General features: G+C 42.4%; 1 protein-coding gene across 2 annotated transcripts in view; it reads right to left on the reverse strand.

Moving 5' to 3' along the window:
• SPATS2 (spermatogenesis associated serine rich 2) overlaps nucleotides 1-18506 on the reverse strand; it is a 154725-nt gene that overhangs the window by 34815 nt on the left and 101404 nt on the right. For both annotated transcript variants that reach the window (XM_030816633.1, XM_030816632.1), the window contains 3 exons: nucleotides 9706-9785; nucleotides 3224-3332; nucleotides 2057-2106 (listed from right to left, as the gene is read on the reverse strand). In XM_030816633.1, coding sequence (XP_030672493.1) covers nucleotides 2057-2106; nucleotides 3224-3332; nucleotides 9706-9785 — 239 coding nt within the window. The remainder of the gene's footprint in view (nucleotides 1-2056; nucleotides 2107-3223; nucleotides 3333-9705; nucleotides 9786-18506) is intronic.

Here is an 18506-nt window from a genome sequence, read left to right on the forward strand (position 1 = left end):
ACTGGCTAAGTTTTCATATCATTGGGTCATGTATATCATAACTATCCCACTCACAGTCACATCCTATTGGACTAATCCCAGCAGTTAAGTGGACTGGACTGGATTTGTGCATTTGGGACTGCTAAACTGAAGCCATATTTCTTTCTCCAAATTTTAAGGAATGTCTGTGTCTCTAACACACATCCTCTTCCAGCTCCATGCACATCTTATATCACTAATAACTTATAATCCTGGGCTAATAAATTAAGAAACTGGTGTTGGCTGGGTGTGGTGGCTCATGCCTGTAATTCCAGTACTTTGGGAGGCCAAAGTGGGCAGATCACTTGGGGTCAGGCGTTCGACACCAGCCTAGCCAACATGGTGAAACCCTGTCTCTACTAAAAAATACAAATATTAGCCAGGCGCAGTGGCACGCACCTGTAGTCCCGCCCTACGTAGGATGCTGAGGTATGAGAATTGCTTGAACCCAGGAGGCGGAGGCTGCAGTGAGCCGAGATCGCGCCATGGCACTCCAGCCTGGGCGACAGAGTAAAACTCCATCTCAAAAAAAAAAAAAAAAAAAAAAAAAAAGAAAAGAAAAAAAGAAGAAACTGGTGTTTTCCAGGACACTCACAGTTATCTATGTAGGTTGAAAGCAGCGGGAAGAAGTTAAACAAATATTCAAAACTACAGGTATGAAGAGCTTCAGGAGAATATGTATATTATTAGGTAACCCTTGGAAAAAATTCTCAAGCGTCGCTGAGGCCAAGCCTGGTTTTTGTTCAAGACCTGACAGGACTCCTAAAAAGTGATGTAAGAGTCATCAAGAAAGCATTTCAGAACTCCAGCACTGACTTAATAAAGAAAAGAACACCCCAAACAGATTTCACAGAGATACTTGATTAAAATCCATACTTCAAGCATTTCCTAAAGGGGTTACCTTTACAGTGCAGAGCTGTGGGAAGAATTTTGAGACCAGCTGGTATCCTTTGGGAAAAGCATCTGATTTTAAGTAAATAAGGAGAAAGGAACGAGAACTAATATGTTAGGCATTGTATTATGTATTTGTATTTATTAGAACTATTTTTCTATTTTAGAGATGAGAAAACTAAGGCACAAATGTTAACCAATACCAGTCACAATGCCAGTAGATAGTGGAACAGGGTAGGAATCCAGTTCTGACTGATCTCATAGCCTGAGTGCCTTCTACCTCCCAAAGTGGAACTTCAGACCCCTCTGCAAGGCACCTAATAGCTTTTTTTTTTTTTGAGATCGGGTCTCATTCATGTTGCCCAGGCTTGAACTCCTGGGCACAAGTGATCCTCCCACCTCAGCCTCCCAAAGTGCCGGGATTACAGGGATGAGCCACCGTGCCTGGCCAGTATCTAACAGCTTTATGTCAAAGCTCATTAATATCAGGACTACAAGCCAGTTGTCTGACCAAAAATCTGAACTGTTTTAACTGATTTATAGTATGAATATGGTTGAAAACCACTCAATGAGATCGCTTTCTCCTGCTTTCCTTGATTTGCTCTCTTTTTCACCCGTCTAATAACTGCACCATGGCAAAGTCATTGTTTCCTGCCTTAAATCACATGGAGAGGACTGTGTGGTACTCTGTGAGACACAGCTATGTTTCAGTGTCAAAGAATTTTTTTGTTTTTTGAGATGGAGTCTCACTCTGTCACCCAGGTTGGAGTGCAGTGGCCCAATCTCGGCTCACTGCAACCTCTGCCTCCTGGGTTCAAGTTATTCTCCTGCCTCACCCTCCTGAGTAACTGGGATTACAGGCACGTGCCACCACACCTGGCTAATTTTTTCTATTTTTTAGTAGAGACGGGGCCTCACCATGTTGGCCAGGCTGGTCTTGAACCCCTGACCTCAAGTGATCCACCTGCCTTGGCCTCCCAAAGTGTTGGGATTACAGGTGTGAGCCACTGCACCCGGCCAAAGACGTTTTTTAACCAGGTAAACTGAAGATATGTATGTAAACCTTTTCTTTCAAACATTTTTGCAGAGTCTAAATTTTTAAAAACAATATACACATCATCACGCGTTTAAATGTAATTCATTTTACCTTTTTCTTGCCTGTTACTGTCCATTCTTTGAGTACTTCACTGGCACTACCTATAAGAGAAACCAATTACAGATTTTGTCTCCTACCACACACACAGTAGTCAAGCAGGAGTCAGCGTCCTCCCATTTTGTAATTGCTGGAGAATTTACAAAGATCCTAACGGAAAAGTTAAAGTTAAGGATCAGGTCTAAAGTAATGTAATGAGGTAATCATGCCATGCTTCCCTTTTGGAATACCTGCCTACTTAGACCCCTCCTCTCCAAGTAATTTCCTCAGTAAGTTCTTCTAAGAAGAGACTAACGTAGCTGGGCCATTTTGAAGATTCTCTTATCCATACACCTTAGACTAAATACAAAGGGGATGGCACATTGGTTTTAGCCAAGTGTGCCATCCCTTCCCCTCCAGTTACACACCCACCTTGGCTATGTTGTTTTGGAGACAGCTGTACATTACCCTAGACCAAAACGCTAACATTATTTTTTAAAAAGATGAAGATAAAGAAAAACTTTACAATATTCAAACTTGTGTATCCTATGTTGGCAGATTCAGGAAAATAAAAACAGGGAGACCTAACCTGATGTTGCTATTCAAAGACGCAATAGCTTCAGATAGTTTTTCTCCAACAGGTTACATGGAAGGAAGTTTATAAAACACTTCTCAATGTTATAAATCTGAAGGGTTGACTAAGCCTGCCATTCTTCTACGTATTAGACAAGGAAATTCAAACCCACACATTTGAGTCACTTGCCACAGCCAAACTAACGATATTATAATCCGGAAGACAATACTGAGTCCTTGAATTTGCCATCTGTTGGTGAGCCACTGAATCACTACTTTGTTATTAAGAGTCTCTTAAATTCTTATTCAACCCAAGTCCAATCAAGTCCCTTATACCACTGGCCACATGATTTCCTCTTAAATACCATTAGAGAACATTTAGCGTGAAACAATGGAGTCTCCTCAGCTTGCCTCTTATTACAGACACCACATAGCTTGTTTCAGCTTCTAGGGCTGAAAGAGGTATCGTCAAACGTACATGGTATGTTACGTTTTCATGGGGTCTGCTATATCATCTATGAATCACTGAATTGCTGAATGTTATAAAAGTCTGAAGCAAATTCTATTTGAGCAAATATAAATTTATTTTTAAAATTAAGTCAGGATTACCTTCCATGAATGCTTGTACTGTTTTGTCCACACAGTTATCAAAGTGCTGCAAAACCAGGATGATTTCATTGTTGCTCTTATTAGGAACTATTGCACGTACCGCATTTATCTGGAAAAGATGACAGGGTCATTTAATTCTAACATTAGTAGGTCACTAGGCAGCTGAGGCCTATACAGAGAATAACGAAAAGAGTGATATTTCATTTTTAACAATATGTATCACTCTTTAGTGTCAGTGACAGCACATACAACCATCTCACTGGGAATGATTAATAGATGAGAGATAACAGCATGTGAAAAATTAATTTCAAAACTTAGAAATGCAGAACATCGCTAGAAATAGAAGTTATATGCTAGATTTCATATAAAGAAAAAGTGGTTTAATTTTAGTATCAGGTATTAATGTGGCATCAATATTTCCTCATTTTTAGCATACTGTAGAGAAAGGTGGAAAGGTAAATGAACTAGCAACAATAACAACTTAGATTTTTGTGTAAGATTTTTTGAAACATATTTTACCTTGTATCATTTAACTGTAAAATAAAGATAATTCATACAAACAATTTAAATTATAAATTATGTCAGGCATATAAAACATAATGACACCCACTGCATGACACTGAGTTTATTAAAACAAAATAAATATAATTGAAGCCCCCATGAACACCTAATAAGTCCTATTTCCCTTCTTCGTCTCACTAGAGATTTCTACCCTGAACTTGGTATTATTTCCATACGTGCTTTTGCATTTTTATGATATGTGCATATATCCATAGGTAATATACACTATTATTTTGCATTACATAAATACATAAATATTACATCATATATATTTATCTTCAATTTGTTTTTTTCACATAGCATTATTGTTTCAGATTTTTTTCATGTTGATAAATGCATCTCTTATTTATTTTGAGACAGTCTCGCTCTGTCACCCAGGCTGGAGTGCAGTGGTGTGATCTCGGCTCACAACCTCTAACTCCCAGGTTCAAGCGATTCTCGTGTCCCAGCCTCCTGAGTAGTCAGGATTACAGGCATATGCCACCATGCCCAGCTAATTTTTGTATTTTTAGTAGAGATGGGGTTTTGCTATGTTGGCCAGGCTGGTCTCGAACTCTTGGCCTCAAGTGATCTGCCTGCCTCCACCTCCCTAAGTGCTGGGATTACAAGCCTTGAGCTACCACACCTGGCCTGTATTTCATATTTTTTTGAGACTAAAAATATATGGCTGGGCATGGTGGCTAACACTTGTAATCCCAGCACTTTAGGAGGCTGAGACGGGCAGATCACGAGGTCAGGAGTTTGAGACCAGCCTGGCCAACATGGAAAAATGCCGTCTCTACTAAAAATACAAAAATTAGCTGGGCATGGTGACTCACGCCTGTAATCCCAGATACTCAGGAGGCTGAGGCAGGAGAATCGCTTGAATCCGGGAGGTGGAGGTTGCAGTGAGCCAACATAGCGCCATTGCACTCCAGCCTAGGCAACAGAGCAAGACTCCGTCTCAATTAAAAAAAAAAAAAAGGGCTGGGCACAGTGGCTCATGCCTGTAATCCCAGCACTTTGGGAGACCGAGGCGGGTGGATTATGAGGTCAGAAGTTCGAGACCATGAGGTCAGAAGTATAAGCCTGGCAAACATGGTGAAACCTCGTCTCCACTAAAAATACAAAAATTAGCCGGGCATGGTGGCACACACCTGTAATCCCAGCTACTCTGGAGGCTGAGGCAGGAGAATTGCTTGAAACCAGAAGGCAGAGGTTGCCGTGAGCCAAGATTGTGCCACTGCACTCCAGCCTGGGCGAAAGAGCAAAACTCCGTCTCCAAAAAAAAAAAATACACACACACACACACACGCACAATTTACAATAATTTTATATTTTGTTTTCATCTTTATATATCCATTTTATATCCAGCAACCTTGATGAACTCTTATTAGTCCTATTAATTTGTTGCTTTCTTGGATTTTCTATGTAGATAATTGTATTGCCTATAAATAACAGAAGGGGTTTCATTTGTTTTTTGAGACAGGGTCTCGCTGTGTCACTCAGGCTGCAGTGCAGTGGTGCATTCACAGCTCACTGCAATACTGAACTTCTGGGCTCAAGCAATGCTCCCACCTCAGCCTCCTGAATAGCTGGGACTACAGGCAGGTGCCACCAGGCCTGGCTACAAAGATTTTTTGTAGAGGCAGGGGTCCTCTTTTGTTGCCCAGGCTGGTCTTGAACTCCTGGCCTCAAGTGATCTTCCTGCCTCAGCCTCCCAAAGTTCTGGGATCATGGGCACGAGCCACTGCCCCTGGCCAAATAACAGCAGTTTTTTTCTGCCTTTCCAATTCTTACAATTTTTATTTCTTGTCTTACTGAAGAATGCAAAATTGATTATTTCTCAAAGAAGCTCTGGTTCCTTTTGATGAGGAATGGTAGTTAGAAAGCAGTATCTAGGAGTAGCTGGGCGCGGCGGCTCACGCCTGTAATCCCAATACTTTAGATGGCCGAGGTGGGCGGATGCCGAGGTGGGCAGATCACGAGGTCAGGAGAACAGGACCATCCTGGCTAACACGGTGAAACCCCGTCTCTACTAAAAATACAAAAAAATTAGCCAGGTGTGGTGGCGGGCACCTGTAGTCCCAGCTACTCGGGAGACTGAGGCAGGAGAGTGGCGTGAACCCGGGAGGCAGAGCTTGTAGTGAGCCGAGATTGTGCCACTGCACTCCAGCTTAGGCGACAGAGTGAGACTCCATAAAAAAAAAAAAAAGAGAGAGAGAGAAACCAGTATCTAGGAGCTAGGTGTGCTTATCGCTATTGGGGAGTCATTGTTTTTAGATTTTTTTGTGGATGAAACTAGGAGATTTTTTTTGTTAAAAAATGAGTTCACATTGACATCTTCAATTCAAATATACTATTAAAAGATCTTTTCTCATCTTATTTTAAACATGTATCTCTTCTCTCTTAACCAAATTTTTAGTTCCTAAAAACATTATTCACTGATTTGCTTTATTTTGATAATACTCATAAGATAATAACAACCCTACAATATAATATTACTACTATATTACTAATGGTAAAACCACTGAATAAAATTTAAGATTTGCAATTCTTTTTACCCTTACTAAATGTATCTCTCTAAACCCATATAGTAAGAATACTGTGTTCAAAAGTCAGTGGGGTCAGGTGTGGTGGCTCATGCTTGTAATCCCAGCACTTTGGGAGGCCGAGGCAGGCAGATCACTTGAGTGAGGTCAGGAGTTCGAGACCAGCCTGTTCAACATGGTGAAACTCCGTCTCTACTAAAAATACAAAAATTAGCCAGGCGTGGTGGTGCATGTCTCTAATCCCAGCTACCTGGGAGGCTGTGACAGAATTGCTTGAACCTGGGAGGCAGAGGTTGCAGTGAGCCAAGATCTCGCCACTATACTCCAACCCTGACAGAGTGAGACTCCGCCTCCAAAAAAAAAAAAAAAAAAAAAAAAACGGTCAGTGGGAAGATTTATTCTAGTTCACCCTTTCCCTGAAGGTGCAACATTTTTAAAAGGGCAAGCTTACATAAGATCTCAGTTCCAATCTTTTTGTTTGGGTTTTTTGGTTTTGTTTGAGACAGTCTTGCCGTCACCCAGGCTGGAGTGCAGTGTTGTGATCTCGGCTCACTGCAGCCTCAACCTCCCAGGCTCAAGCAATCCTCCTGCCTCAGCCTCCTGAGTAGCTGGGACCACAGGCATGTGCCACCACATCTGGCTAATTTTATTTTTTGTAGAGACGAGGTCTCACTATGTTGCCTAGGCTGATCTCAAACTCCTGAGATCAAAGGATCCTCCCACCTCAGCCTCCCAAAAGTGCTGACATAACTGGGCTTAATGGCATTGTGTGGTAAAACCCGTGTGTTACTGAGACTGGCAAAACATGCCACAGTTACCTATTAATAGTTCAGGCTCACTATTCTGGGTTCTTTAGTTCCCTCTAGGGATTTTCCTTACTTCTTATGTTCAGCTATACATTCAAAATGACGTATATTATTTTTCATCCCGTATTTTTCTTTGAGATGGAGTTTCACTCTTGCTGCCCAGGCTGCTGTGCAATGGCACGATCTCGACTCACCACAACCTCCACTTCCCGGATTCAAGCGATTCTCCTGCCTCAGCCTCGTAAGTAGCTAGGATTACAGGCATGCGCCACCATGCCCAGCTAATTTCTTTTTTGTGTTTTTAGTAGAGATGGGGCTTCTCCATGATGGTCACGCTAGTCTCAAACTCCCGACCTCAAGTGATCTGCCCACCTCAGCCTCCCAAAGTGCTGGGACTACAGGTGTGAGCGACTGCGCCCAGGATATTTCTAGGTATTTTATATTAAAAAATGTCTTCAGGTCCGGGGGCTGAGGCAGGAGAATCGCTTGAACCTAGGAGGCGGAGGTTGCAATGAGCCAAGATTGCACCATTGCACTCCAGCCTGGGCAACAGAGGGAGAGACTGTTTCAAAAAATAAAAATAAAAAAATCATACAAGTGAGAAGGTATACAGTCTGTAATTCAACGAAGGTTAATACATTTTTGAGATGAGCAACTTAATATGTATCAATCACAGCAAAGATCCCTAAAAAATGGAAGTTTAGGCAAAACTTAACAGACTCTGTTGGGTGCAGTGGCTCATGCCTGTAATCCCAGCACTTTGGGAGGCCGAGGTGGGCGGATCACGCAGGAGATCAAGACCATCCTGGCTAACATGGTGACACCCTCTCTACTAAAAATATAAAAACTTAGCCAGGCGTGGTGGCACGCACCTGTAGCCCCAGCTACATGGGAGGCTGAGGCAGGAGAATCACTTGAACCCGGGCGGCGGAGGTTTGCAGTGAGCTGACATCACGCCACTGCACTCCAGCCTGGGCGACAGAGTGAAACTCCGTCTCAAAACAACAGAAAACAAAACAACAACAACAACAAAAAAAGCACCAAACTTACAGACTACGATAAAGGTAAGATTCTGATAACTTAAAATACATGTATTTATAGTACTCAACCACTGTACAGGACTCCATAGTCAACAATTTTTTTTTTAAATAAGACAGAGAGGCCAGGTGCAGTGGCTCATGCCTATAATCCCAGCACTTTGGGAGGCCGAGGTGGGCAGATGGCCTGAGGTCAGGAGTTTGAGACCAGCCTGGCCAACATGACAAAACCCGTCTCTACTAAAAATATAAAAATTAGCCAGGCATGGTGGCAGACGCCTGTAATTCCAGCTACTCAGGAGGCTGGGGGATGAGAATCACTTGAACCCAGGAGGTGGAGGCTAAAGGGAGCCGAGATTGCATCACTGCACTCCAGCCTGGGCAACAGAGTAAGAATCTGTCTCAGAAAAAAAAAAAAAAAAAAAAAAAAAAAGAGAGAGAAAGCCCATAAAGCTTTTGTTTTATGTTTTTCTCAATATAGCTAATTGACAGTTACATTACTAAAACCACTTGGTTTTCTTCCAAAAGAATGCTCCTTAGATCTACTTCTGGCCAGGTGTGGTGGCTATCCCAGCACTCTGGGAGGCTGAGGCGGGTGGATCATTTGAGGCCAGGAGTTCGCGATCACCCTGGCCAACATGGAGAAATCCTATCACCACTGCAAATACAAAAATTAGCTGGGTGTGATGGCGCACGCCTGTAATCCCAGCTACTCAGGAGGCTGAGGCATGAGAATCACTTGAACCCAGGAGGCGGAGATTGCAGTGAGCTGAGATCGTGCCACTGCACTCCAACCTGGGTGACAGAGTGAGACTCTGTCTCGAAAAAAACCCACAAAAGACCTATTTCGGCCAGGCACGGTGGCTCACGCTTGTAATCCCAGCACTTTGGGAGGCCAAGGCAGGCGGATCACGAGGTCAGGAGATCGAGGCCACGGTGAAACCCCGTCTCTACTAAAAATACAAAAAATTAGCCAGGCGTGGTGGTGGGCACCTGTAGTCCCAGCTACTTGGAGAGGCTGAGGCAGGAGAATGGCGCGAACCCGGGAGGCGGAGCTTGCAGTGAGCCGAGATCGCGCCACCGCACTCCAGCCTGGGTGACAGAGCGAGACTCTGTCTGAAAAAAAAAAAAAAAAAAAAAAAAAAAAAGACTTATTTCTTGTCTTGGCTCTGAAGCCTCCTGGACTTAAGAATGCTCTTCAAGTACTTGGGAAGATCCTATTCAGATTGTTCCTTAAGGAATGTTGCCAAATGAGATACACTCAGCCATATAAATATTAATAAACTAATTAATACTGAATATCTTCAAGAGAATTTAGAATGAATATACATGGAGATAGGCAAAGAAAATGTTTGCATTTAGTAGGTTCTGTTAATAGGTTCTGCGCAATCAGAACCTATTTATGGCAGTCACTCTCTAATATATAGTAGCATTGTTTTATTTGTAAAATTTCACTCTCATAATGAGTTTGTGGTAGCCACTAGTCGTATTAGTACCTAAATTTTCCTATGACATTTAAGTTTACTATCCATAGTGACTAGTCTTACCTTCTCTTTCATGTTCTCAAAAGCTCCTCCCTGGGCCAGTACAGTATTGGACTGCAAATCAAAAATGAATCCTGATGAATCTGAAAGAATAAGAAGGGAAAAATATATTCAACATGATCCAAATATAATCCATCCCTAAGACAGAAGGGCCAAGACTGGCTGCTTTTGTCCCATAAAACAATTAACAGCAACTTAGTTACCATTTGGCAAATTCTGTTACATAGATAACTTATAACTGCCTTCTGAATTAAACTTATAATACAGAAATTTAATTTTAATAAAAACTGTCACAGCTTGAGGTAAACACTAAATACATGAACTATATTAGACTGTCCTGTAATCCTTGATATCGTTGTTAATTATCCCACCTTAAGGCCCTCTAAAAATGTTACAAGTAAATAGCTCCCCACGGTAAAATTTAACACTAAAGAATCTGAAAATGTGAGTGGGATGGGAGCTTCTGTAGCATTAATAACACAAAGTAATTTCCTCTTCTAGCCAGAACCATACATGTTATGTTTGTAGACTATAAACCCGTGAATACATTCATGTGTGTGTCCCTAATATAATGCTTGATGAAGCAAGGCATCCAAGTTGTAGGTTATGGAAAAACAGTTCAATATGATTGATTACAAAAAAAGATTCTGGTTTGTCTGTACTTACAAAGAAAAAGGCTATGTGCAAATTTAATCAGTTTCTTTACCCCTATGTGATCAATAAATTACTTCAGCTTTAACACTCAACAGCTTTGTTTTAACCCAGTAAGATACAATCTCAGGAAATGGTTAAAGTGCTTTTCAAATTCTGATGTGCATACTTAGCACCTAGAGAATCTTCTGTTAAAACGTAGGTTGTGATTCAGCAGTCTGGCCTGTGGCAGATTTTTACTCCCAGGTGATAACAATATTACTGATCTCTGCACTGTACTTGGAAGTAGCTCAGGAGTTAGAATTTCTTTTTTTTTTTTTTTTTTTGAGATGGAGTCTTGCTCTGTCGCCCAGGCTGCAGTGCAGTGGCGCAATCTCGGCTCACTGTAAGCTCCGCGTCCTGGGTTCACGCCATTCTCCCGCCTCAGCCTCTCCGAGTAGCTGGGACTACAGGCGCCCACCACCACGCCTGGCTAATTTTTTTGTATTTTTAGTAGAGACGGGGTTTCACCGTGGTCTCGATCTCCTGACCTCGTGATCCGCCCGCCTCGGCCTCCCAAAGTGCTGGGATTACAAGCGTGAGCCACCGCACCCGGCCTAGGAGTTAGAATTTCAACAAGGCAAGTAAAAGGAAAAATGTTGAGAAAAGGGGTACAAAAAAACCACGGTAATACTCTAGTACACTTTCCAAATTATTTTGCTGTTATTACGGATATAAAGATTCTTTCACGGCTTAATCTTGAACCTTGAATTAATTTAGATTTACCTTTTGTTAATACTGGTCATTTCTAGACTGTTACTCAAATGAAAAATCAGGTAACACTTATACAAACTCAGTATTTAAGCTTGAGTTTTCTAGATGACTATATAATATGGTTAACTCCCCATTATCTTTATTAATTGAAAAGAGACACAGTCTACAAAAACGAAGATCTTACAGAACCAAAGCACTATTTAGAACCTTCTCAGAATTCCTATAGATCAGCCAAATGATATAACTCGAATGTTTTAATGTATCCTCCCCCAAAGAGGTATTAATGAGCAGTGGGATGATACAAAGGATATCAATAATCCACTTATTAGTAAATCAAACCACCAATCTCTTTTAGGGAAAAGAGGGAACACAAAACAGCATTTTGGATTCATTACTAGCCTCTTATCTAGCTGTTTTTTTTTTTTTTTTCTTTAACAACATACTAGATGACACAAACTGCAAGGAAAACAAAGGATAGGCTGGGTGTGGTGGTTCACCCCTATAATCTGAACATTTTGGGAGGCCAAGGCAGGTGGATCGCTTGAGCCCAGAAGTTCAAGAGCAGCCTGGGCAATTTGGTGAAACCCTGCCTCTATAAAAAGGAGAAAAATTAGGCATGGTGGCACTTGCCTGTAGCCCCAGCTAATTGGGAGGCTGAGGCGGGAAGACAGCTGGAGCCTGGGAGGTTGAGGCTGCAATGAGTCGTGAATGCACCACTGCACTCCAGCCTGGGTGACACAGAGAGATCCTGTCTCAAAAAACACACAAAAAACAAAGGGTAGTTCTGCAAACACTCAATTATTGGCCAAAATAAATTAGTATAATTAGGGTTTATCTGGAAAACTGCTAGGATAATGATTAAAAATATATAAAGCAGCTATTTCAGTCACGATCCCAAAGAGGAAGTGAATGGCATACTCAAATTGGGCAATCTTAATAGAGTTTAATAACAGGAGTATTTTCAAAGCTGCTAGCGAAGAGTAGGGAAACCACCCAAGATAGGGCTGTAGCTGGCTTTTAAGCAATGTGCACTGCTACTTGAGACTTGAGTGTGAGGAGGGAGCAGTTACAGGAGCCAAAGACAGAAAGGGTCCTTTTATTTTTGTTTCATCTGGTATAGACAGCGTCATCAGACAGTTGCTGTGACCTTTGGCCAAAGGACACACTCAGCCCACAGCTACCCCTCAGAGAAAGATTAGAGGAATAAATGTCCCTACCTTACTCTCCTCCCTTCCTCGGAATCTCCTGCCAATACTGCCAAACTTAAGTAAGCCAGAGGGCATGGGAGGCACTGAGATGGTCTACACAGGTCAGGAGGGCACAAATGACAATTTTGCATTTATATTCTATGACATGAGGTCACCAAAAAGAGAAAGCAATAATCTAACATCTTAATTTGTCTACTCACTAGCTGATACTGCCTTTTTAAACTTAAACCAACACCTCAAGTACATTCAAAACCTTAATCAGTTGGAACCTAAATGTCTCTTAGTATTATACAGAAAGTAATTTTTAATTCCCATCAACAATACTTAGTGATTTTTAAACTCTTATTTTTTCATGAAAAGAAAGTTTAAGATTTACCTAATTCTATTGGTAAGAAATAAGGCAGGATTTCATCTTTTTATTAATATTTAGCTGTGATACAAGAGCATGTATTCTATCAGAAACACATTTTTAAGGAAAAAGTGCTGTTAAATATTCTCTAATCCTGGGTGTTCAGGTAAAAAAAAAAATTATCAGGCAAGATTCATAAAGAATATGAGGAAGCCTAGGCCAGATGCGGTGGCTCACACCTGTAATCCCAGCACTTTGGGAGGCTGAGGCGGGCGGATCACTTGAGGTCAGGAGTTTGAGACCAGCAAACATGGTGAAACCCCGTCTCTACTAAAAATACAAAAATTAGCCAGGCATGGTGGCAGGCACCTGTAATTCCAGCTACTGGGGAGGCTGAAGCAGGAGAATTGCTTGAACCCGGGAGGCAGAGGTTGCAGTGAGCCGAGAATGAGCCACTGCACTCCGGCCTAGGTGACAGAGCAAGACTCCAACTCAAAAAAAAAAAAAAAAGAAAAAAGAGGAAGCCTTGAGCTTGAGCTTTCTTATGTATTTCACTCTATCAGGAACCATTTCAGAAGTTTTTTTGGAATTATTTCTTTTATTTTTTGGAGACGGAGTCTCGCTCTGTTGCCCAGGCTGGGAGTACAATGCTGTGATCTTGGCTCACTACAACCTCCGCCTCCCGGGTTCAAGCCATTCTTCTGCCTCAGCATTCCCAGTAGCTGGGATTACGGGCACACGCTACCACGCCCGGCTAATTTTTGTATTTTTAGTAGAGACAGGGTTTCACCATGTTGGTCAGGCTGGTTGGAATTATTTCAAATAGCACACATTCAGGTATATTTTAGAAAAAGTATGTTATTTACAGTACAAATGACATATTTGTAAATACTACAGGTTTTGTTATTATTGTTTTTGCTGGCTTCAAAAATTAGGCAAAAGTTGTTTTTAGGCACTAAGAATGACATAGAAATAGCTGAGCCTGATTATTCCATGTATTAAATCAACCTTGAACAGGTGTCTTGACAAGCTTTAAAACACAGTCTCATTCTGCTGTTAATTTATAATTTAACCTGAAGATCATACTGTACTAAGTGTTTTAGAATTAATTTGGTTTAAAGTTCTGATTATATTTATACCCAGGGTGCATATTTATTTATTAAAAAAAAAAAAACAGAAAACAACAAGTGTGGCAAGAATGTGGAAAAATTGGAATTCTGGGGCACTGCTAGTGGAAATGTAAAATGGTACAGCCCCAATAAAAACCACATGTTGGTTCCTTAAAAGATAAAACATAGAACTACCACACGATGCAGCAATTCTGCTTCTTGGTATACACACAAAAGAAATGTCACCAAGGTCTCTAAGAGGTGTTTTGTACATCCATATACTGCTGTCGGCGTTGAGATACACTAGGATACAACAGTGAACAAGACACGTTTCCTGCCCTCTTAGAGTTTTACTGTCTAGTGCAAGAGACTGACAAAAAAATGAATAACCATCTCAATATAACAACAATGCATTAATTTATCAAACTGTACAATACCAAATACATATGCTAGACCTCCACAATAACACTATTATGGAGTGAAAATTATTAAAAGCTCTACCACCTTGGGTCCTATCTAAAGAGGTTTGGCAGAGCTAATATGAACACACAGTAAGGCTCTTAGAGGTACTGAAGTGAATTTGATACAATTATCCATGAACAGATTATCTCCATCATGGAAAAGCCTGTGCCCAAATTCTAGGCTGCTCACTATAGAGACAAGTGTAGAGGGGGTGGAACCCAGGTATGGAGTAAGTCTAAGGATTCTCATGGGGGTTACTGAATTTGTATCTGAATTCAACAACCAGAAACTTACAGTTTGGGATTGCTTCTATCTTTCTTTTGTTAACATAATGGCAAATTATTCCCTCTGACAAGCAAGGAGAAAAGTGGAATTATAATCCCTCCCAGAATATCCTCTCTTAATCTCATATTGATGAGAAAATCAGTCATGGTACTACTCCTTGCCCAAAGTCACACGGTAAATCCTACTGTAGACTCAAAAAGGGAGTCCAGGTTTTATGCTTTACATTAGTGCTGTGTGACTCATCAAATATACTAGTTCTCAAATTGCCATTATTTTAACAGTACCTTGATATATAGCCTTTCTTCTAAGGATCTCAGATTCTTGCTATAATCTACTGATATTCCTTACACATACATCAAGTAAGTTTGAGTAATAACATTATTCACATCACACTGGCTGCAGCAGGGAGGCACCACCAGGCCAGCATGGATACACACTCAGTGGAGCCTGAAAGTGGATGGCAGGGGGAGCAGGAGCCCTACCCCTTCTGAGTTGGGGCAGGAACTCCCTAGGTGCCACTGCCAAAACTGTGGCTGTAGACTCAGGCCTCCTGCTCCATGAAGCAGGCAGGAGCCCCCCATCTCCCAGCTGTAGCTGCCCAAACCATAGCTGCACACTCAGGCATCCCTGTACTCTAGAGGCCACAGGAAGGCCTCCCTGCTGTCACAGGCTAGGAAGTGCCTGCTCCTGCTGTCTGGCTTCTCCCTGTTGTCGGCGCCTGCTCCAGTCTCAGCAAAGTTGGCTGAGCCAGGGTGCTATGAATGGCAGCAGGAGGCAGGCAGGTTCCTGGGCAGAAGGGGGTGGGTCCCTGGTTAGGCCCCACTGTCAGGCCAGGGAGGGCCTTCTGAAGGCTGGCAGCAAGTCTGCTAGTCCAGCACACTAGGGTAGTGACTTGTGGTGCCTTTTCCAGGCCCGCCCATGGCCACCCATGGACCAACTGGCACGCACTTTCTCCCCTCTGAGGTCGACAAAAGTCCCGGGCTCAGCCAGAGCTGGGCAGGGGATGGAGAGAGGATGGGGACAACCTGCTGCAGAGAGGAGCCACCTTCTCCGCTGAGAGCTGCAGAGACAATGGGACGACCTGCTGGCAAACCATCCTCTACAGGGCCTCCTCTCTGCTGAGAGCTGAACACTCTGTAGGAGACGACCTGCCTACAGAGAGGAGGTACCCACTGCGGGTCTCCGCTGAGCTGTTGTAACACTCAGTAAAGCTCCTCTTCATCTTGTTCACCTTCTACTTCTTTGTATACGTCATTCTTCCTGGATGCAGGACAAGAACTCAGGCAAAGGCATCACTGGCCACAGAGGTTTCTGGCCAGAAAAGTGACACTCCAAAGATCCGTAACAATTTCACCACGGCCAAAGACCAGAAGAGGTAAGATCCAGTTAAATACTGGTAAACCCCAGAAGTCTAGATAACCTGACAAGTATGATTATTACTTGACATATTTTCCCTAATGGTATCAACTTTCTCTTAAAAAGTAAAAAGTAAACTCAAGAGCAGAGCCTATGTAAGTGCCAATTCTTACAGAAATGGTATCTCATGAACAATTAAACAACCTGAAGTTCTCCTTCAGACTGAACACAGCCAATATTGGACCATAAAAGAAAGTGACTAATTGCTTGGAATTGCTTTGTCTCATGCCAACTTTGAAAATAATCCACATGTAAGTCACCAATAAAATTACAAGCGGAGTTCAGTTTCTTCATGTGCACTAATGGCAAATGTGGGGACTGGGGTTATACTGTACAAATATAAGTGCAAAGAAAAGGAAGTTATTGTCACAAGAATTAGTAGTTAAGGCCTATTCAGAACTTCACAATTAAAGATTCTGGCTGGCTGCAGTGGCTCACACCTGTAATCCCAGCACTTTGGGAGGCCAAGATAGGAGTATCGCCTGAGGCCAGGAGCTTGAGACCTGCCTGGGCAACACAGCTAGACCCCATTTCTATAAAAAATTTAAAAAGTAGCTGGGCATGCTGGCATGCAAGCATCGTTAGTCCTAACTACTTGGGAGGCTGAGGCAAGAGGATTGCTTGAGCCCAGGAGTCTGAGGTTGCAGGGAGCTATGAGCATGCCACTGCACTCCAGCCTGGGCAACAGAGCAAGACCCTGTCTCAAAAATTAAAAAAAAAAAAAAAAAAAGACAAAACCACAAAAACCAAAAACTAAAGGTGCCACTAACTTTAATTTCCTGGGTGGTAAATCTTCTGCCAACTTACCACTTATTGGAGGAAATATGATTGTTTTGGTAGGAAATAAAATATTTATGAAAAAGAGAATGTGTAAATAATAGGAAATCAAGTTCGGAAGGGAGCCAAATCAGAGCATATCAGGGAAATTTAGAAAAATATGTTCAAATGCCATTTTGTAGGACTTCTAGTCTGCTTTAATTAACATTACTATAGTGTGCTATTGTAGCCTTTTGAAATGCTAACACTTTTATACACATTTAATTCTTCAAAACTTATTTAAGAATAACGCCATCTTTGTTGCCAATGGTCAAACTACACATATCCTCTCAGTAGGTTGTAAGCATACCAACTGACTGTTCATCAATCAGTCTTCTATTAGATGACTACCGCAACTCACAGGTTCAGAAAAAATCCACACTTGTCCAATTACCAGTCAATCTGCTTCAGTGCAAGAAAACAGCCTTTCATCTTCCTGTTATTTCAGCTTTCATTTGCCTATAGTCTCAATAGCTGATGAAATTTTTTCCTTACTTTGCTCCTTTGAGTGCCATTTCAACTATATTCTGAAGGATGCTGTGCCTCTTCTTATGAGACAAAGCACTTAAATCAAGAAGTTTCCAAACTTCTAGAATGAGTTCTGAATTTTCCAGGTAGAGCTTGATGGAAACATCAGGGTTTTTATGGGAAGGAGGTAGACAAACAATTAAATCCTACCTTACTTTCCCTCATAGATTTCCTGAGTTTACAGTAAGTGCAATAGAATAAGCTTTTAATTGTTAAATTCCAATAATTTTTTTTTTTTTTTTGAGAGGAGTTTCACTCTTGTTGCCCAGGCCGGAGTATAATGGCGATCTTGGCTCACTGCAACCTCCGCCTCCCAGGTTCAAACGATTCTCCTGCCTCACCCTCCCAAGTAGCTGGGATTATAGGCATGTGCCGCCATGGCTGGCTAATTTTGTATTTTTAGTAGAAACAAGGTTTCTCCATGTTAGTCAGGCTGGTTTCGAACTCCTGACCTCAGGCGATCTGCCCGCCTCAGCCTCCCAAAGTGCTGGGATTACAAGAGTGAGCCACCGCGCCCAGCCAAGTTCCAAGAACTATTGAGGGTCTCATTGTTTAAAAGGTTTGTTCTGGTAATAATCCTGTCAATTCCTCCAAGTCAGTCCACCTTTCACAAACCTTCTTAGTGCAACAGGAAAAGTTCCCTTGTCCCCCTCACAGGGCATGCAGTGGGGGTGTGGCTCGCTTCTTCAGTGCCCTGCTGCTCAAACCTCTAGGGGAGCATAGGGACGGCAGTGTCCAGGGGTGAATGTTTACAGCTGAAGCTGACCTACCATCCATAGGCAGCTTGTGTTGTGTCAATTAGACTCCTGTCTTATCACAAGGACAGAGGGATTTCTGTATCCTGGGGTTTCTTGCTTTGTACCAGAAGAATCAGATTACACATGAGCTTGGAGAATTAGTGCAAGGTTTTATTGAGTGGAAGTAGCTCTCAGCAGATGGGGGAGCCAGAAGGGAGACGGTTTTTCCCTGGAGTCGGGCCACTAGGCGGCCCAGGCTCTCCTCCTACTGCCCCAGCCAAACTCCATGTCATTCTGCCGGTTGGTGACCTGCTGGCGTGCTGGTGACTGTCGGTGCATTCCTCTCTACCTCCGGCCGCCTGTGTGTTCCTCCCCTGACGCGCTCCTCTCCATGTCCAGCCACCTGTGTGTCTTCCTGCTAGGGTCTCTGGGTTTTTATAGGCACAGGATGGGGGCGTGACAGGCCAGGGTGGTCTTGGGAAATGCAACA

The sequence above is a fragment of the Nomascus leucogenys genome, chromosome 8 (assembly GCF_006542625.1).
Source record: "Nomascus leucogenys isolate Asia chromosome 8, Asia_NLE_v1, whole genome shotgun sequence".
Classification (NCBI taxonomy): domain Eukaryota; kingdom Metazoa; phylum Chordata; class Mammalia; order Primates; family Hylobatidae; genus Nomascus; species Nomascus leucogenys.